We start from the raw sequence: 21,777 nt of genomic DNA, 5'->3' as shown, positions 1-21,777 counted from the left end.
GGTGCGTCGAGGTGGCCGTGGATCCAAGATGGCGGCGTGTGGACGTGTACGGAGGATGTTCCGCTTGTCGGCGGTTCTGCAGCTGCTGCTCTTTGCCGCGGCCGGGGCCCAGAAAGCCCTCAGCCAGGGCGGCCACGGCCAGGGCCCGGGCCCGGCGGCCAACTTAGTGCCCTTAGGGCAGGTTGGCGGCGGCGCGCCCGCGGTTCCGCAGCAGCCTCATCCGCCTCAGTTCCAGCTCCAGCAGCAGCAGCAGCCGCCGCAGCAGCAGCTTTTCCCGGCGGGTGGGCCTTCGGCCCGGCGGGGCGGAGCGGGGCCCGGCGGCGGCTGGAAGCTGGCGGAGGAAGAGTCCTGCCGGGAGGACGTGACCCGTGTGTGCCCCAAACACACCTGGAGCAACAACCTGGCGGTGCTCGAGTGCTTGCAGGACGTGAGGGAGGTGAGGAGGCGGGCCGGGGCCGGGAGGGCCAGGCCTGCTGCAGGCCCGAGGGTTGAGCCGGCCTGGGAAGGCGCCGGCGCCGGCCCGCTGCCGTTGGCGTCCTCGGTGCGGCACTCCTTCCTTTCCTCTCGGCCCCGCGCATCCCGAAAGGCGCCCGAGGCTCCCAGCCACCCTGGGCCCGCGGCTCCTTCCCCCCCCACCCCCTTCCGCTCTGGTGCTGGGTCCGGAACGGAGACCCCCCGCCCGCCCCGCGCCTGGCCTCCAGCGGCGAAGGCCCGGAGCGTGTGGCTGTTTGCTCGCGTCTTTTGTGCGGCGCTCTCTCTGCAGACGGGCTCCTGGCCGAAGGTCCCCTCCGCGCTCTGCCTTTGCGTTTGGAGCCGGACAATTGGCAGCAGCAGCCCGTTTCTGGACGGAAAATATCAGGGCGCGCTTAAAACTGTTACAGGAAGATTCCCCTGCTTATTGGCAGTCGGATGTGTGTTTGGGTGACCCCGGGTTCCGTTCTGGGTGCACTCTGGGCCGCCCGGAGGCTTCCTGCCCTCGCCCCTTCTTGTGATGGGCAGATCCCTGTGTTCTTGGTGCTGACCCCAAGTGCGTGCCTTCTAACACACACACACACACACACACACATACCACACCCCTTCCCCCAACTTCTTTCTTTTGGTCTGTTTGTAGTGAATCGCCAGGTGACTTGCCACCCCGAAGCCGGCAAACGCGGGGCAGCCTTGCTTTTGAAGCCAGAGTGCAGCCACCGTGTTTGCGATTGGGCTGTGGGGGCTTGCCTTTCTGACGTCTGAAGACGGTTTTCGCAGTAACTCCTAATGAGATCGCGCTTTGCTATTGTCTTGCCTGTGATTCGTTTCCCTGACATTGGCCATGCTTTCTGTCCCGTTCAGGCCGCAGACAGAAGTGCCTTCTATCCCATAAGCAGACTTCGGGGGCTGATCCGATAGGGGTATCTTTTGGAAACGCCATGGTGTTAGTCCCCGGGAGTTGCTTCAGACTCCTGGTGAGCCATGAAATCCCCCAAGGGATTTCCAGGCTGGGACCTTCAGGAAGCGGGCCACCAGGCTTGCTTGTGAGGCACGGTTTGAACCACGGAGCTTTCTGCAGCCCGTAATATACCGAGCATTAGCCCCAGACACTGCTAGGAACGAAGCCGTTGCGGGGTCCGCTTTCATTTAGGAAATTGTGTCATCAGACTGGTCAAAGCTGCAGGAAGACAGCAGGTTTGCAGAAAACTGCTGCTCTTGGCAACTTTGCACCCTTCGCCTGTTATGATGGTTGCTCCAGGCACCCAGCCACAACTCTTCAAAGGACAAGAAGACACAGGTAGTCCGGAGGCCATGAAGGTGTCTCCAGAGGCCCCAGAATTGTGCAGCTTTGGATCACTTCTCATCCACAGCTTTACGAAAGAGAATCCCTTACCGCTCTGTACACTTTAAACGTCACTGGTGGACACAACTGAAGTTCTTCAATTCTCTCAAGCTGGTTGGAATTTTCTGTTTTGGTCTTTGAGGATGTAGACTAGAAGCTGTTTCCTCAAGTCGGATAATCTTGGTGACCGAAAGCAACAGTGAGTTCTAGAAGAAACTAAAAAAAAAAAAATCAAATAAGTAGTTTGCCATCAAGTTAGTTCTTCTGACTCATAGCAAACCTTGTGAATATCTGGGGCCGTCAAAACTTTGTGGGAGTGGAACAACCACATCTTTCTCTTGTGGAGCAGCTGGTGGGTTTGAATGGTAGTCCAATAAGTCCATAAGGCCACTCAGGTATTAGACCTTACCTTTGCCGTATTTCAGAGTACCCAGCACACTGCTTTCTGTTGATTATCCAAAGACCCATTGTTGCCGATTCCAACTCTTAGTGATCCAATCAGATGAAATCGTGTGGCCCCGTAGGATTTCCAAAGCTATGAATCTTTACCGAAGATGGACCTGTTGGGTAGATTTGAGCCACCCACCCTCTGGTTGGCAACTATGCACAATAACCAGTTTGCCACCAGGGATTCTTTCACACCGATGAGTGAGTGTTTTGGTAAAAATGTACACTGATTGTGGGTAAGCTGGTAGAGGCAGTTTTATACTCCGAAAGATGTCATATAACTTAAAAGTGGAGATTACGTCTTTTTGGAGGGTTACCCAAATGTGCAATTTAGTGAATTTTTATTTATAGAAAAATTGAAAGAAGAGTACCATAAACACTCATGTGTATTCTCAAGGAGTTAGAGTTATTTATGACATTTTTATTCTTTTTAGGGACAGCAAAATAAAATGTATTTCAGTTTGTTTTAGAATTAAATTTTGATTTGCGTGTTCAGAATAATTAAAGAATTAGTTATTCAGTTGAAGAGAAATGTATGTAATATATTTTGTATTTATTGTCTAGTAGGTAGGATTGCTTGTTAGAGAAGCAAAAACATACATGCCTTTTTATCTCTTTGGATACAAATTCAGCAAAGATTGGTCTCAAGGCATAGCATGTAAGCATTTAGAGCCCAACATAGTAAACCATATGTTTATTTAGAAATAGCATGAATAAGTATTGTGTTAGGTTAAATCTTAAGGTCAAGGTGCTCTCTTGAAAGTGTGGCTTTTAAATTTACATAGTAACTCATAATCCACTTAGTGATGTTTCCAATTACCTATGACTAAGTCCGGAGATACTTTCAATTTCTCTAATGTATTTTATGTGACCAAATTATAAATCAAATATATAAACTATACTATAAACTGCATGTAGACCATAGCTTAGTTCACAGCCTTTCCTCAGTCTTTTGGATCATTATGTGTTATGCGTGGGATTCTTCTTTTTTAACCTCAGATGAGTCATGCTTTTAAAAAGGCCAAGTATACACAATGGCCCACTATTAAATAGTAGTTTTACCAGGAATAGTGGTGGGATAGCAGGCATGAAAATGGAATTAAAGATTGTGGAATTTTCCACAGTCTTTTTGAAGGTCTGTGGCATGTATGGGTGAGCTCTGGGGGCATAGTGGGTTACACAGTTGCTGCTTAACTGCAAGACCAACAGTTCTAAATCATCAACCATTCCATGTAGAGAAAGAGGAGACTTTCGACTCTGTCTTATAGGCAGGGTATCACTATGAGTCAGAAATGGCTAGATAGGCATTGTGGGTTGTTGGTTTTTTTTCTGTGTAAGGTATAATTTGAAAATAGAAGAAAAAAGGGAACATATTCCCTGGGTGTCTACCAAGTGAAGGTGTAGGAATATCCAAAAAGGAAGATAATGTTCATTCATTAAGATGTGACATATAGTGATGCTTTATGTTGAGAGTAATTTGCTAACATGATAAGGAGTGTCTAGTACAACTGTGATGGTTATCATTTTACTTAGGATTTTTTTGCTTTTGTTTCGTTAAAAAAAAGTTTTCAGTTTAGAAAATTTGAAACATACACTACAGGGGAATAGTATAATCAATACCTATGTACACGTCACTCAGCTTCTTCAGCTGTCTTTACCATATCCACTGTGTGTGTGTGTGTGTGTGTGTACACTACGTGCATGTGCTGAGTTGGGGTCGCTGAAATGTTTTAAAGGAAATCACAGACATTATGTTATTTCACTTAAATATGTCAATGTACATCTCTTATAAAGACTGTAAAAAACCTAGAACCCAATTGTTCTTTCACAATATTTACAAGCATCCTGAAATATTTCTGAAATCTTGGTACATCCTCTTTGCGCAGTGGATACGGTTGGGCTGCTACCTACAGGGTCAGCACGTTGAAACGGCCAATGGCTCCGTGGGAGAAAGACAAAGCTTTTCACTCCTGTGAAGAGTTGCTGTCTCAGAACCCCCCCGGGGCCACTTCCAGTAGGATTGCTACCAGTGAGTTTGGTTTTTTGGTTTCTTGGCATGTTAGGTAGGTTCAGATTATAATTTTAAGGACCCTGCCTATTTTCATTAATAGAGCGCTGGTGGCATAGTAGTTACTGGTTGGGTTGGTACCTGCAAGGTCAGCAGTTCTAAACCACCAGTGGCTCCACAGGGGAACCACAAGGCTTTCTACTCTTGTAAACAGTTAAATTGCCCTGAAACCCACAGTTGCAAGTCTACTCTGTTCTACCGGTCGGAATCAACTGAATGGCAGTGAGGTGCTTTTTAAAATTTTTAATTAAGTCATTAGATACCCTGGTGGCACTGTGGATTATACCTTGAGTTCCTAATTGCAAGGTCAACAGCTGATCCACAGGAAAAATGTAAAGCCATTTCCTCCCTTACAGATTTAGAGTTTCAGAAACCACAGGGGCCAGGGTTGCTGTGAGTGGGAACTGATTTCATAGCACTTGTTTTGGTCTGGGCTTGGCCTAAGTGCTGTGCACAAAGTGACTGCTCTGTGTCTAGGTACGATGGACTGTTTCCTACGTCACGGCGCGCTGGTGGTGTGCTGGGGTGAGCTGTGACTTGATCTGCTCATTCTCACTGCAGACACTCCCAGGGAGGACGAGCAGACTGTCTCCATAGTCTTGGAAACCTTAAGCGCTTTTCTGGTTTGTCCTGTAGGGTCGCCATGAGTCAGAATTGGCTCGATGGCAGTCATTTTTTTTGTATAGAAAAGGAATGAGCATTTCAGCCTTACAAACCATAACTTCTTTTGATATTTACAGGTGAATACTTTTCTTACTTTATTCCTAAACTTTAACTTAACTCAATGCTTGTAGTGGTATGCAACACTATCTTTTGATAACCTTGTGAGATAAGGGTAGTATTATTTTGTTACCTCAGTTAAGAAGATGTAGTAACTTGTCCAAAGTCATGCCCAGACATTCTATGTGACTTCAAAGACCACACTCTACCTAACCTACCATGGGTGATTACAGCCAGGGAAATTATGATGTGACTGTTGAGAAGGCCAGGGGTGGTAAAACGGATACAACATGAAGTAGAATCCTCTTTTCTTCACTGCCAAGAACAATTGAGTGGCAGCAGCTTTTATGCTTTAATGTATTTTAGATTCCTCAGCCAGACAAACCAGTATTATCAGATAAAACTAATGAAGTCTGAGTCCATCAAGAGTAGAATTTCTTAATGTAAATGTGAAGATTTTTCAAACTCCAGTTTACCTTAAGCAGGATTTGACTAGTGTAATGAACGCATGTAGAGGTGCAAAGACAGCAACAACACTGCCACCGAGTTGATGCGGACTCATGGTACGGAGCAGAACTGCCCTGTGAGTTTTCTAGACTTCCCTTGGACTTGCATTGAGTCCAGGGAGCACGAGGAAGTGCATTGAGATTAGAGCCCACCCTGTTAACTGATTGTTTAACTGAGCAAGTCATTTTGCTACTCTGAATCTCGGTTTTCTGATAGGTATGATAAGTGAGAGGCGTGTAACAGTAAAATTTATTACTTGCTGTTTGGCCTCTACTATACATTGTCTATGAGGAGTCTTCAAATAATCTGTGGAAACATGGATTTGAAAGATAATGGAATTTTCATTAACTTTTTGAAGCTCCCCAAATATTCTCTGTATGTTGATAGTGTATATTTTGTATACTACAGTTCATGAGGGAAAGGGGAAGAGTGATAGGAATAATGCCAAACAGTGGTTAGAAGCAGTTAGTGGGCTTTAGATTACGATTGTTTTGTTTGCGCCCCTATGGAAGTTCCTTCTGTGATAACTCCATGATTGTAGGCAATCTAGCCGCGTAATCACCAGGTCTTTATTGATCTCGTATTACGCATTCATTAAGGTGGAAAGTGCCTCCCATGCTTCTTCAGCCTGCCTAAAACATGTCCGTGGGTATTCCACCACTTCCTGGAGCCTCGTTCTCAGGCAGTGCCTTCAGTAGACACTGACCTTCTTCCTTTAGTACCTTGGTTCTTGCTCATAAATGGTGGAATGTCGAGTCCTCTCTCTGGTACAGTGACCCCGTGTGTTCTTACCTTCTCTTGATGCTTTCTGCATATATTATTTTACCTATAGAATCTGCTTTCAAGATTGCAACTCGAGGCTTGAATTTTTCCTTGCGTTCTTGCAGTTTAACACATGCTGAGCACGTTCTGCCCTTTTGTTTTTCCAAGTCTAGGTCCTTGCACATTTCTTTATTGTATTTGGTTTTGTCTTTTCCAGCTGCCCTTTGAAATTTTCTATTTAGCTCCCGGAGTTCATCCTTCCTTCCATCTGCATTAGCTACTCTACGATTAAGAGCAAGGTTCAGAGTCTCTTCGGACATCCGTGTATGTATGCATGTGTTTATTTTGGGGCCACAGGGTGCCACTTAGGGCTCAGACATTGTATTTCTTCTGCCCCCTTTTATTTACTTATTTTTATTTTTGCCACGTTTTAATATATATATAATAGGGTTTTTGACATGTCTTATACAATCCTGTGTATCCACTCATGAACAATTCTGTTGTTCAGCTCCATTGAGTGGAATTATACAGTCATCACTGCTGTCAGCTCCATTCCTTCCTTCCCTCCCCCCCCCTCTTTTCCCATAACCTCAGGGAACCATCACTCCTGTTACTGTTTGCGAAGCGTTATCTATCTTGACTTTCACGTACAATCAGTCTTAAATATGCAAATCAAACATAATTAATGAAGTAAAACAAAAACTTTAATAGTGAGGGGAACAAGTATTAAAGAACTAGAGGTTATTTATATGTTTCATTAGTGCCATATCAAACCTTGGATTTTTTTACCAATTCCAGGGACCTGACATCCATTTTGATCTTTTTAATGACGTTTTGCTTTCTATGCATTATATGCATGTGAAAGTTGGACATTGAATAAAGAAGACCATAGAAGAATAGATTTGAAAGAACTAGGAGGCAAAGGACATTTATAGAGGTATAATAAATACAGCCACGTACACAATAGAGACAGATTTATGTATATATATATTTATATGTTAAGTATTAAGGTAGCAGGTGGACATTGGGCCTCTACTCAAGTACTCCCTCAATGCACAAACACTTTTCTAATAACCTTGCATTCTGTGATGCTTACCTTCCTGACATGATCGCCGAAGACAACATCGGTGCATAAGCAAATGTAAAGAAAGCTGATAATTCCCGGCTTTTAAAAGATACAGTGTCTGGGGTCCTAAAGGCTCGAAGATAAACAAACGGCCATCTAGCTGGGAAGCAACAAAGCCAGCATGGAAGAAGCACACCAGCCTCTGTGATCATGAGGTGTAGATAGGACCAGGTATCAGGCAACAGAAGACCCCAAATAAAACAATCATATTGATGCAAACAAGGTGGGGGTGAGTGGAGACCCAAAACCCATCTATCTGTAGACAGTTGGGCATACCCTCACAGAAGGGTCACAAGGAAGGGACCAGCTAGCCAGGGTACAGTATAGCATCGATGAAACATATAACATTCCTCTAGTTCTTTAATGTTCCCGCCCACCTATTGTCATGACCCCAGTTCTACCTAACAAATCCAGCTACAGCAGAGCATGTACACTGGTACAGATAAGAGCTCTGGACACACGGAATTCAGGACAGATAAATTCCTCTGGAACATTTAATGGGAGTAGCGATACCATGAGGGTAGTGGGGAGAAAGGGGGAACCTATTGCAATCATTGATGTATTAAAACCTCTCCCCCCAGGGTGACAAACAACAGAAACATGGGTGAAGGGAGGCAGCAGATGGTGTAAGATATGAAAATAATAATTTATAATTTATCAAGGGTTCATGAGGGTGGGACAGTGGGGAGTGTGGAAAAACAAATGAGTTGATATCAAGGGCCCAAGTAGAAAGAAAATGTTTTGAATAGGATAATGGCAACCTATGTACAAATGTGCTTGACACAATGGATGTATGGATTTAATAAGAGCTGTAAGATCCCCCAATAAAATAATTTTTAAAAAATGAAAAGATGCATTTCAATTGTGCTGGAGAAGAATATTGAAAATATCATGGGCTTCTAAAAGGACAAACTGATCTGTCTTAGAAGTAAGGTCAGAATGCTCCTTAGAGACAAAGGATGACAAGACTTTGTCTTACGTACTTTGGACATGTCAGGAGAGACCAGTCCCTGGAGAAGGACATCATGTTTGGTAAGGGGGCTTGGGGGTGGGTGGGCAGCAAAAAATAGGAAGGCCCTCAGTAAGCTAGATTAGCACAGTGGCTGCATCAATGGGCTTGTGCACAGGGACAATTGTGAGGATTGTCTGTGCAGTGTTTTGCTCCTTTGTGCATAGGGCCGTTAAGGGTGTGAGCCAAACGATGTTGTTAGCCAGCACCTAACCACAACATGTGGAAGAACACTGTACCTACAGTTAATTTGATAACTGAGATTATGATGAACAATTAGCTAAGAGTGATTTGCTAATCACTTGTAGTCATACAGTTCTTCAGGGCTGTGTAAAGAGCATAATATTAGAATTCTGAAAACTTCTTGGGAATCTAGTGCTGCTACTCTTAGTTTAATTCGGGACTGTCTACTTCTAAGTGAGGATTTACATGTACCCATGAATTTGATATACTAGTCATATCTTTCTAAGTCACATTAAATACAACATGCTGTGAGGTGAAACCAGTGTCTGGAGAAGAAGGCTATCGTGCTTGGTGTGAAGGGGCAGTTAAAAAGAGGAGGCCCTGGACAAGGTGGACGGACACAGCGGCTGCACCAAGGGCTCAAACATAAGAACAGTCTGTGAGGAGGGCACAGGATCAGGCAGTGTTCTGCTGTACGTTGGTTCGCAGCGTGGAAACTCACTAGATGGCACCTAACAACAACAAAATGTACAATATTAACAAATAGCCTCTCGAATTATCTTGCACCAGTGTTACATGCTTTGGAAAACACTGAAATAGGATAATCTCTTAAGATCATTCCAGCTCTGTCATTCTGTGATCTTAGAGGATACAGAGAATGTTCAAGGGAATTACAAACACAGGTGAGAAGAGAGATGTTTGAGGAGGTCAGGAGGTGGCATGGACTAAAGTAGAGTTTTTGAGATTTATTTGAGTTCAGATTATAAAGGTCTTACTTTCATGCACTGTTTGGTTTGACAAACAAAACCCAGACATTTAGATGTGCCAGTCATTCAGCTTGGCATGTAATTTTTTTCTGCAGATAATTGCTTCCTGTAAAAAAAAGTACCGTCATTTATAGAAAATATTTTTTAAGAAGCCTCTTGTCAAGAATGTCCTACAGGATATAGTTGCTTAATAATCCATCATTTTTGGGAGGGAATAAAATACTTGAACAGTCCAAAAGATGAAATGCCATGTTTCTCTTTAGTTTGTTTTTTCCTGATATGTTTAAAACTAATTTAGTCAACAGCATAAACAAACATAGGTCATATATTTTTATACTTAAAAAAGAAGCAGTTAAAATGACTTGTAGAACGTCATGCAAATTAATTTTCCTTCCTGTAGCAAACATTTATTGAATGTCTACTGTATGCAAGACCCTGCTTGATATTGAGGGAAAACACTAGTTAGCATTTACTGAGGGCATTCTGTGTGCCCTTTTCTAAGATGCCAGCTACATTATATCTCAATATTCTTACATAGTGGTTGTAGGCAATCTAACCACATAATCAAGTCAGTATCAATCTCCTATTATGCACCTATTGTGGAACAACTCTAGGACTTTAAGATACCACCATTACTGATAGTTGGTTTGATAAATAAGACTGCTACAAAGAATCAGCTATCTGAGAAATGGTTTGTTAACCACTTTATATCTTGCAGGCAATAAATTCTTTGGGACCATACAAAGAGCATAAAATTGTGGATTCCAAAGATTTAATTGGACCCAAGTGTTGCTACTCTTAGCCTAAACATTTTGATTTTCTTAGGTAGGGGTGTTGTATTGTTATTGTAAAAGAAGAAACTGAGGTTAAGTAACTCAGAGCCAATCAGTAGGGCAACATAGAATTGAAAGCAAATCTGTCCAGTTCTTAAGATTACTCTGCCTCCCTTCTCCTATTTCTAGGCATTTATAACCTAGAACTGCATTTTCCAATGATCGTCATCAGCCATATGTGGCTTTTGAGCATTTTGAAGCATAGCTAATCTGAATTGAGATTTGCTGGAAGTATAAATTATGCACTGGATTTACAAGATTAGTGCAAAAATAGAATGTGCAGTACAATTTTATATGATACTACAATATTTTGGATAGATTGGTCCAAATAAGGTAAGTTATTTAAATTAATTTTACTCTTTATGATCCCTATAAAAACTTACCTCACTGCCATCAAGTTGAGTCTTACTCATAGTGACCCTATAGGGCAAAGCAATAGCCCCTCTGGGTTTCTCAGACAGTAACTCTACTGAGTAGAAAACCTCGTCTTTCTTTAGAGGATCGGCCAGTGGTTTCAAATGCTGACCTTGAGGTTAGGAGCCCAACTTGCAATCCACTACACCACTAGAGCTACTAGATATAACCACTAGGAAACAAAATTATGTATGTGTATACGTTTTATTTCTTTTGGATAGCACTGGTCTATAAAACAGAGTTACCATTTATACTTAAATATAAGCCGGGTTTTTCAGCACATTTTAATGCAGGTTTTGTGGTATAATTAGGTGCTTTGGCGAATATTTGGGTCGGCTTATCCTCGAGTATTTACAGTACTTAAGTAACCATCACAATACAAGTTATAAAGTAGTAAGTAGCATGAGAAGAGTCAAGTGCCTGCGAGTTGACTGACTCATAGCACCCCGTGTGCAACAGAACAGAACACTGCCCAGTCCTGCACCATCCTCACAGTGTCGTGTGTTTGAGTCCACTGCTCAGCCACTGTGGCAGTCTGCCTTGTTGAGGGCCTTCCGTGCTTTCCCCTTTACTTTCTCAAGCACGATGCCCTTCTCTAGGGACTGGTGTCTCCTGACAACATGCGCAAGAGTCTTACCATCCTTCCCTCTAAGGAACATTCTGGCTGTACTTCTTCCAAGACACGATTGTCTGTCCTGTTGACAGTCCATGATATGTTCAGTATTCTTGCTATGGGTATTTGGTAGAGGAAATGGTTGGGAGGAACAGAGTGCTTTTCGTTCGGTCCTTCTTAAATCGGCAGTTCATATCATGACATTCTTAATTTAGCAACTTTAAAGTATCCTAATCTTGCTAATGGATGAATCTTTAGCATGCCGACTCTGAGTTGTTAGGGTAGGAGCTCCTCCACCTTGAGAGGATGATACGCTGATTGATAACACTGGAAGTCATCGGGCTGAATTAGATGAATGGGAAGCTTAAACAAGAGCCTCAGTGATGACCCGCAAGACTGCCATTTCTAACCCTTGTATCTGCGTTACAATTCAGTGTGGACTGGAGTCTGAAAATAGTAATGAAGTAAGAGAATCAGACGTTTGTTTTCATTCAACTTCAATCATTTTACTGGTTAGAAACTTACTCGATTGAATTGTGTAGTGTTTACAGTAACTTTAAATTCTGCTGAAGGCTTTTTAGCATATATAACTATAGGAGGCATACTGATTTCAAGTAACTTATAAAACAGAACAAACTCTTAAAACTTTTGTATTCTTTAAAAAAACAAATGAATTGTAATGCCTATTTAAAATTATTACAAGAGAAACAGTGGATTGAAATGATGAGTGAGAAAAATCCGGAGAATGTTGATTTAAGTTCACAAACAAAAACTAAACTAAAAAACCAAACAAAACCCTAAGCTCACTGCCATCAGCGTGACTAATAGCGACCCTTTGGGACAGGGCAGGGTAGAACTAACTGCCCCTGTGGGTTTCCAAGACTGTAACTCTTCCCGCCACCCCCAACAGTCTTATTGGCATATAATTCACATACCATAGAATTCAGTAGTTCAATCACATCAAGAAACGTACAGTCATCACAACAATCAGTTTTAGAACAGTCTCTTCAATCATGTACTCATGGTTAGCTCCCCATTTCCTCCCAACTTCTGCTGCCCTACCCCCAAGGAACCGTTAATCCAGTTACTGTTGCTGTGGATTTACGTGTCCTGGATTTCATATACAGGAAAACATTAAAAAACAAAACAGCTAATAAGAATAACCAAGTCAGATAAGAGCTTCAATCAAAAAGAGAACAGAAAACATTAAAAACTACAACAAATTTAAATGGATCATAAGGAAACAAATGCAAAAATTTAACTGCAGCTGCAACAATCCACTTTCCTATGCATTTTGTGTGTTAGCGAAGCTGTTCACATCCCTGGTCAGAGGGGCGTCACCAGGTTTTTCATCCACGTGTATTTCCCCTTCACGTAAAAAGAAAAAACTGAAATAGTTTGAAAATGGTCTAAAGGGAGATCAAGTGATAAGATATTACATTTTGACCTAACTATGTCTGCCATAATTGATTTTACAGTGCTCTATGTCTGTTAGCGGCTATTTACATCCCTCAACTATGATATGGGGGGATACACCCAAGACTAAATCCATGTGTGGATCCTGAAAATGGACTTTGTCCAAGATTGTAAGTGACTTTATGGAAATAGAAAGCCTGTCTTCCTTGCTGACCTTGGGGTTAGCAAAGCCCAGCACATACCACTATGTGACCAAGGCTCCTAGCTTTAAATTCCAAATCAGTGCAAATACAAAGGCATAATTAAAAAACAAACAATAAAATCCAAATGGAAATGTTTAAAAAAGAATTTAAAGAAAGTGCATTGGTACTGAGGAAGTTTTCTCTTAATATTTAAGTTTAAAGCGAAAGATAGTCTTCAAGTCACTAATGTAATTCCCAAAGTTCTTGGAATGGCCTACTCAGCTCACTAATGTGATGATACATCACATGCAGTGGACATTAATTTCAGAGGTGGAATGTATTAATCAGGAACAAAATCTGTCATCTAATTAGTATCATCTATCCATATTTACTGTATGAAATGAAAATCAGAAAGATCCTACAGTCCTAGAATTTATAGTAGGAGAAGCAATATAATGGGTGTTTTTCTTTTTAGTGAAATATTAAAAACTAATGTGAAAAAGTATTAACTTTTAACAGAGTATTCCTTGACTTATATAGATGTTGGCCATCTTTCTCACCCAGAAACTATAACTAGGTTTTTTCTCTTTAACATTTATTTAAAATTTTTTCGTATACATTTTTTTCTTAAAAACAGCAGCATGTGTGAAGGAACCCTGTTGGCTTAGTGGTTATACATTGAACTGCTAAATGCAAAAACAGAAACACATACTAATTTTTTGATGATGTCTAACTGTACAGTTCAGTGACACTAGATATACTTACCATGTCTAGTCACTATTTTCAAAAAAATTTTCATCTCTCCAAACAGAAACTCAGTATTACCTAAACAATAACTCGCCACTACCCCCACCCTTATGTCCCTGGTAATCTCTAATACACTCTAGTCTTTATAATTTACCTTATCTAGGATCATGGGATATTTGTTCTTTTGTATTTGGCCTCTTTAACTTCTATTTTGAAGCTTCCTCCATGTTGTAGAGTGTATCAGGACTTCAGTGTTCTTTGTGGGTGAATAATAGTCTCTTGTATGACTATGCCAGGTTTTGTTCATCTAGTCATCCTTCTTGTAGTTCGTTCTACCTGTTGGCTATTGTGACCAAACTACAGTGAACATTGGTTTGCAAATGTCTTCTCTTATTTCAAGTTTTTTGGGTATAACTTAGGAGTGGAATTGCTGGGATATATTGTTAATTAAAAAAATCATTTTATTGGGGGCTTATACAACTCTTATCAATCCACCCACCCATCCATCCATCCATACATACATACATCTATTGTGTCAAGTACATTTGTACATTTGTTGCCATCATCATTCTCAAAACATTTGCTTTCTACTTGAGCCCTTTGTATCAGCTCCTCATTTCCCCCCTCCCTCCCCGCCCCCTTTAAACCCTTGATAATTTATAAATTATTATTATGTTGTCATATCTTACACTGTCTGACATCACCCTTCACCCACTTTTCTGTTGTCCGTCTCCGAGGGAAGGGGTTATATGTAGATCCTTCTGATCGGTTCCCCCTTTCCACTCTACCTTCCTTTCACCCTCCTGGTATCACCACTCTCACCACTGGTCCTGAAGATTTCATCTGTCCTGTATTCCGTGTGTTTCCAGTTCTATCTGTATCAGTGTACATCCTCTGGTCTAGCCGGATTTGTAAGGTAGAATTGGGATCATAATAGTGAGTGGGGAGGAAGCATTTAGGAACTAGAGGAAAGTTGTATGTTTCATTGTTGCTATCCTGCACCCTGACTGACTTGTCTCCTCCCATGATCCTTCTGTAAGGGGTTGTCCAGTTGTCTACACATGGGATTTGGGTCCCCACTCCTTACTCCCCCTCATTCACAGTAATATGATTTTTTGTTCTTTCCTGGTTGAAAGCTGATCCCTTCGACACCTCATGATCACAAAGGCAGGTGTGCTTCTTCCATGTGGACTTTGCTGATTCTGAGCCAGATGGCCGGCCGCTTCTTTACCTTCAAGCCTCTAAGACTCCAGATGCTATTATTTTTTGATAGCCGGGCACCATCAGCTTTCTTCACCACATTTGCTTATGCACCTGCTTTGTCTTCAGCGATCCTGTGGTGAGCATCATGGAATGCCACTTTAATAGAACAATGTGTTCTTGCATTGAGGGAGTACTTGAATGAAGACCTAATGTCCATCTGCTACCTTAATACTAAATCTATAAATAATGCACATAGATCTATTTCCCCCTCATCAAGTATAAATATATTTACATAGGCACATGCCTGTATTTAGGCCTCTATAAATACCCTTTCCCTCCTAGTTCTTTCTTCCATTTCCTTTTACTTTCCTCTTGTCCCATTGTCATGCTCAGCCTGCATTTGGGTTTCAGTAATTCCTCTCGGTTACATTACCCTTGATCAAGCCCTACCAGGCCTCCTACACCCTCCTCGCCACTGATGACATAAAGTTAATTTTTGAGAAACTACCATACTGTTTTTCAAAGTGACTGCACCATTGTGTAGGAGTGTTGATAGTGTAGTGGGATATGCACTGAACTGCTAACAATAAAGTCAGTTGTTCAAACTCATCCGACACTCCATGGGAAATAGATGAGACTTTCTACTTCCCTAAAGAGTTTTGGAAACCAGGACAGATAAACACCTTAGGATTAAAAATGAGAGTAGCGATACCATGTGCGTAGGGAGAAAGTGAGGGGAGAAAGGGAAAACCAATCACAATGATCAACGTATGACCCCCACTCTCTTACCCCTGAGGGGTGGACAACAGAGGCGTGGATGAAAGGAGACAGTGGACAGTGTAAGGAATGAAAATATTAATAATTTATCAAGTGGTCACAAGGGGGAGGGAGGGAAAAAAGAGCAGCTGTACCAAGGGCTCAAGTGGAAAGAAAATGTTTTGGAAATAATGATGGCAACCTATGTACCAACGTGCTTGATACAATTGATGTATGGATTGTTGTAAGAGCCCCCAATAAAATGATTTATTAAACTAAAAATAATAAGAAGAAAGAATAAACAACAAAAGCATCTTGGAAACCCACTGTAGCAGTTATCCATGCCATTTAGGGTCACTGAATAACAGTCAACTTGATGGCAATGAATTTGGTTTGTATCTTAAGTGAAATATGACTTCACCTACAACATGCTGCACCTTTTATAGAATCCTTGCAATACTTTGACCAGGTATTTAAAATGGTGCACATATTGAGATTATGGACTGCAAAAGGGCGCCTATTCTGGGTTAGAGCAATTCAATCATGCCAAATGTTCTCTTTTGTTTTTTCCCCCGGTCATATAATTCAGACACTCATATGTGTACAAGAAAGAGCTTTATATAAAGAGTAATTGTATATTGAGAAAACATCTCAGCCCAGTCCAGATCAAGTCCATAAGTCCGATATTCGCCCATATGTCCAATACCAATCTATAAATTCCTCTTCAGACTCACGCAACACGTGCAATGATGCTGAATGCAGGAAGATCACAGGCCAGTGGGTGAAGTCTTGTGGATCCAGTGGCAGTGGAAGCAGCTCAGTTTTGGTTAGGGTCTCCATGTGGTTCCTCCAGCTCCAGGGCTCTATGTGTCTTATAAACAGGAATGTCTCGTAGGGAGTGTCTCTGTGTCCCGCCTCCAGCGAGCTATTTATCTACTTATTGCCTCTAAATGAGGTCATCAAGCTGCGACCTGATTGGCTAAACTCCACCCCTTCACTCTTAATCGTCTCAAGTTCACACAGATTATCTAACTACCACAGAAGCCCTTTGATGCATTTCTACCCTTTAGTTCGCTCTCTTTCCCTCTGAGTTTGCTCCCTAGCACATGTATTAAAGATTTTGTATTCTAAAACAACAACAAAAAGGAAAAGTGAAAAATAAATAGTAAAAAATAAAATATCATGACTTGAGTCAGGCGCACTGTAGTCTTCAATTGCTTTTCAGTACTCTAAAAAGATATTGTGCAGCCGATTTACTTAATGCAACGTAACTTTTGATCTCTTGGCTGCTGCTTCTATGAGTAGTAATTGTGGATCTAAGCAAGACAAAATCCTTGAGAACTTTAACCATTCATCATGATATTATCTGTTGGCTCAGTGTGAGGATTTACTGCATATACTCAAGTATAAGCCTACCCGAATATCTGCCGGGGCACCTAATTTTACCACAAAAACTGCATTTTAAATGTGCTGAAAAACTCAGCTTATAGTTTTTTTACATGGAATCATAATCATAATCATAATCCATGCTGAGGGTTGCAATCCATCTTAAATCTCTTGAAAATGTTACTATAAGTATTTCTAAAAATAAAAGTTTCTTAGTGCTTTCTTATGTATGTCCTTTACTATTAGGGTGTAGGTACAAAGACTCATCTGGGAGAATTTAAAAACCTCATTCAATTAGGTTTTCATAAAGGAGCCCTGTGGTTACCTGTTGGGCACTGCTAACCCCAAGGTGAGCAGTTTGGAACCACCAGCTGCACTGTAGGAGAAGGACAGGGCTTTCTACGATCATAAAGAGCTAGTCTTGGAAACTCACAGGGGCAGTTCTACCTTGCCCTGTAGGGTCCCTATGAGTTGGAATCGACATGATGGCAGTGAATTTTTTTGAGGATCACATAGATAGACTTCGGAGGAAATTGGGAAGTCATTAGAGGTTTTTGTATAGGCGACTGACATAATCAAATAGCTAAGAATTATTCTGGTGGCGACAATATGTGTTGAGGTGTGGAAGGTGTCTCCAGGAGCTCATTGCATTAGCTGCTGTTGGAACTGGACCTTGAAGAAAAGACCTCACTGCCTTTGTGTTAATAGCAGTGGAGATGAAAATAGGATGGATAGGGAACTTACTGCCTCTGTATTCTAATTTCCAAGGAACAATTTAGTTATTTTGCTCATTCCACAGAATTTGGACAAATTTACTTACGTGCAGAAACTACTCATTTGTTTTGTGACTGGTGATTATCATAGTCCCTTACTCTCATCCCTAAAAGACATGATTCCTGCTTCATGGAGGTTACCACCTAGTGGAAGAGGTTAAAGAATCACAACATAAATAGAAAATTGTAATTATAGTAAGTACCATGAAAGTAGGTTTGTGGATATTTGACTAATTTAGAGAGCTGGGAAATGTTTTTGGTTTTTTTTTCTTTTTATGTGAAAATGATGATTGAAACTGAGGAACTAGATGAAAAAATGTCCATGTTTAACTGTTCGACCACTTCTAAAAATATACAGTTCTTAGCTTGTGTTGGGTTTTAAATGACAGGCAGGCACTTCAAAAAGTTGCCAGTGAAAACCCAAAAACCTACCACGGGTATATATTTGGAACTAAATCTAAACTGCATCTAAATTCTAGAGTCATTTGCTTTGAAAGGCTATAGTTGGAGCTGTGGAAATGGTTGAGCCCTCTTTAAGAATATGTCAATGGAAAAGTAGCATTCCCAGGGCTGAGTCACAATTAAGGGCTGGAAAGCAGCCTGCGGAGAGAATTACAGGAAATGGAAGGAAGGGTTGAAAGTTAAAAGAAGAATTAGAGAAATTTGATTGTGAAAGCCAAGCAAAGGGAAATTCAAAAGGAGCTCTGAATAATTCCTAGGGCAAATAGAAAACATAGCTCAGCTTAATGACTAAGATAAAAGCGTGTTTTTTGGTAAAAAATGTATTTCAGTGTATTTGAGAAGTTTAATAGTGAAAATAAGGTGAAAAGGAGATGGCTTCTAGAAATAAGCATAATTCCAGCTAAATTAAAAAGATTTTCCAAGATAATGGATGTTGTTGGCACAGTGGGGAAGCATTGGACTGCTAACCAAAAGGTGTTTGAAACCACCAGCTGTGCCTCAGGAGAAAGATGAGGCTGTGTGCTCCTGCCAAGATTTAACGTCCAGGAAACCCAAAGGTACCCTCTGCTCCTTCCTGTAAGTTCACCATGAGGTGGAATAGAATCCAGAGCAGTCAGTTTGATAGGGTCACTGTCAGTCAGAATGGACTCCATTGCATTGAGTGGGCTTGAGATCGACCTCAGAAAAGATGCAAGTTTAAGACCAAACTCCAAAAAAACGCAGTGCCAGTGAGTTGGTTTCATCTCATAGTGACCCTGTAAGACAGAATAGAACGGCCCTTGTGGGCTTCAGAAGCTGTGAGTCTTTACAGGAGCAGATAGCCTCATCTTTCTCTCGAGAGGCAGTTGGTGGGTTTGAACTGTTGACCATGTAGTGAACAGCCCAACCAGGACCCCTGGTTTAAAGACAAAGAAAGAAATCAGGATAAAAGATTGGAGAAATTGAATAAGTATAAATGCTCAGAAGCAAAGAAAGGGAGCTGTTAGAAACGTGATGTGGAATTTTAAAAAGAACTTTGGCAAAGATGAAAGCCCTTTTGAATTTCATAAGCCTTATCAGTTCCCAAGAGAATTGCTACATCAGATTTAATTTGTGGTCCCCAGAGTAAAGATTAGATCTTACTTTTTTATTTTTTCTTCAGAACTTTTCACTCTGAAATTAAGTTTAAGCAAAATTAAATAAACCTTGTTGTCCATGATAATTCTGTTGCTATTTTCCTTTTGTTTAAAATATTAATTAAAAAAATTTTGGCCATTTTCTAAATGGTCACCATGTTGATTAATATTATAAGGCAGTTTTAGAATGATGTTAAACAGTTGGGGCTTTGTGCCCACAAGTAGTGCTCAGTAAGCCTGAAGACCTCCAGGAGAGTAGACAAGAAATGGTTTAAATGCCATTCTGAAATAGATGCAGAACAGCGAGGAAGTCACTAGAAGTAGTATCTGTAAAGAAGAGCTATAACTTGGATAGGCAGTTTTAGGAATATAAAATATCAGGACACCAGGAGTGAACATTCTGGCTCTAGAAGTTTTTCTGTAAATTGTATAATGTCTAAACTCTCGGTGTCAGCAGATTTTGTGTATAAACAGAAGCATGAGCCTCCTGGGCTCTGAGTTTATAGACTGGTGCTTGCTTGTATTCCCAGCTCAACAAATGAAAAAGAGAAAATAACTTTCCACTGATTATGAATAAGGAGAAACTTAATTATTTCCCAGGCCACCAGTTCAAAAAGGAGTTTCATACTCTGCATCCAGCCTGTGTTTGTTTTGTTTTATCACACTAGTAACATTAGTCAAAAACAGCACAAACACAAATAGCTTTTCCACTTTTAAACACTTTATTTTGAAGCACTTTTAGACTGTAGAAAAGTTTTAAAGACAGTTCAAAGACCCTTTTCACGAACATGGCGCCAAAGGTGAAGAAGGACGCTCCTGCCCCTCCCAAAACGGAAGCCAAAGCAAAGGCTTTCCATGCCAAGAAGGCCGTGCTGAAGGCTTCCGCAGCCACACACTAAAAGATCCGCACATCACCCACCTTCCCGCGGCCCAAGACCTGGAGACTAAGAAGGCAGCACAAATACCCTGGGAAGAGCGGCCCCAGGAGAACTAAGCTGGACCATTATGCCATCAAGTTGCCCTTGACCACAGAGTCTGCCATGAAGAAGATGGAAGATAACACCCTTGTGTTCACTGTGGATGTCCAAGCCAACAAACACCAGGTCAAACAGGCTGTGAAGAAGCTCTATGACATTGACGTAGCAAAGGTCAACACCTTGATAGGGCCTGACGGTGAGAAGAAGGCATATGACTATGACACTTTAGATGTTGCCAACAAAATTGGAATTGTCTAAAGTGAGCCCAGTTGGCTAATGCGAAATGTAAACTTTTTCAATATTAAAAAAAAAGACAGTTCAAAGAATTAACAACTCCTCCCCCCTTTTAATCAAGTTGATCCCAACTTTTAAAAACCGTATGGAACAGAGTAGAACTGTCCTTTGTGAGCCCCAAGCTGTATTGATTGTCCTATGCAGAGCAGCTGGTGGGTTCAAACCACCAACCTTTTGGTTAACAGCCAAGAGTTTACTACATCATCACAGAACATTTCCAATTATTTCTTAATGTTCGTGTTTTATACCATTAGTTTTATCGTTCTTTTTCTCTTTCTCTGACTCTCACTGGCTTCATTCATGGAAATTGGAATTCAAACATAAGAGGATTATTCCATGAACCTTTTGAAGCCCTCTGCTATTTTACTAAACCTCTCTCTCTCTCTCTCTCTCTCTCTCTCTCTCTCTCTCTCTCTCTCTCTCTCTCTCTCTTTCTTTTAGAAGTTTGAAAATAAGATGCAGCCATGTTGGGTGCTGTCAGGTTGGCTCTGACTCCTAGCAGTGCTCTGTACCACAGAACGAGCTACTGCTGGGTACGGTTGTCATCTCTTGAGGGTCTCCCTATTTTCTACTGACCCTCTCTCTCCATTACCATAGCGTGATGGTTTTTTCTTTTGTAACAGTGATGTCTTTTTCTAGGGATTGGTTTCTCCTGATACCATGTCCAGTGTATGTGAGATGAAGTATCCCCATCCTTGGTTCTAAGGTGCTTCTTACTACTTTTCCAACACAAATTTGTGTGTATTCTGGCAATCCATGACACTTTAAATATTCATCACAAACACCATAATTCAAATGCATCATCAGTTCTTTGGTTTTCCATACTTTCACATGCAAATGAGGTTATTTAGGCGAACCTGAAAGAGGTCTTCTTCAGTAGTTTTGCCCAGTACAAGGCATTGTTAGAATCCATGAGTTCTGCTTCTACTGTTGCTTGTGGATAAGTAAAATGAAATCAATTATTGATATCTTCCATCTTTTTTCCATTTTTCATGAGGATGTGTATTGGTCTAGTTGTGAGGATTGGGGTTTTCGTTTTCTTTACAATGAGTTGTAACCTGTACTGACTGCTGCAGTGTTTGCTTTTCATCAGCAAGCAAGTTTGTATTATCGGCATTAGGACAGGTTGTTAATAAGCTGTCCTCCAATCTTGATGCCCCATTGCAGACATATCATCTAAGAAAATTTAGGTTTTCTTTAATCA

General features: G+C 41.2%; 1 protein-coding gene and 1 pseudogene across 1 annotated transcript in view; both read left to right on the top strand.

Annotated features, from left to right (window-relative positions):
- Positions 1-21,777, top strand: part of GLG1 (golgi glycoprotein 1) — a 138,255-nt gene continuing 116,478 nt past the window's right edge. The window contains exon 1 of the mRNA XM_075536242.1: positions 1-436. Coding sequence (XP_075392357.1) covers positions 29-436 — 408 coding nt within the window. The 5' untranslated portion in view covers positions 1-28. The remainder of the gene's footprint in view (positions 437-21,777) is intronic.
- LOC142432335 (large ribosomal subunit protein uL23-like) lies at positions 20,082-20,537 on the top strand (annotated as a pseudogene).

This window comes from Tenrec ecaudatus, chromosome 18, assembly GCF_050624435.1.
Source record: "Tenrec ecaudatus isolate mTenEca1 chromosome 18, mTenEca1.hap1, whole genome shotgun sequence".
NCBI lineage: Eukaryota > Metazoa > Chordata > Mammalia > Afrosoricida > Tenrecidae > Tenrec > Tenrec ecaudatus.
Note: the sequence above shows the minus strand (reverse complement) of the source record. Positions and strands in the feature narration are given on the sequence as shown.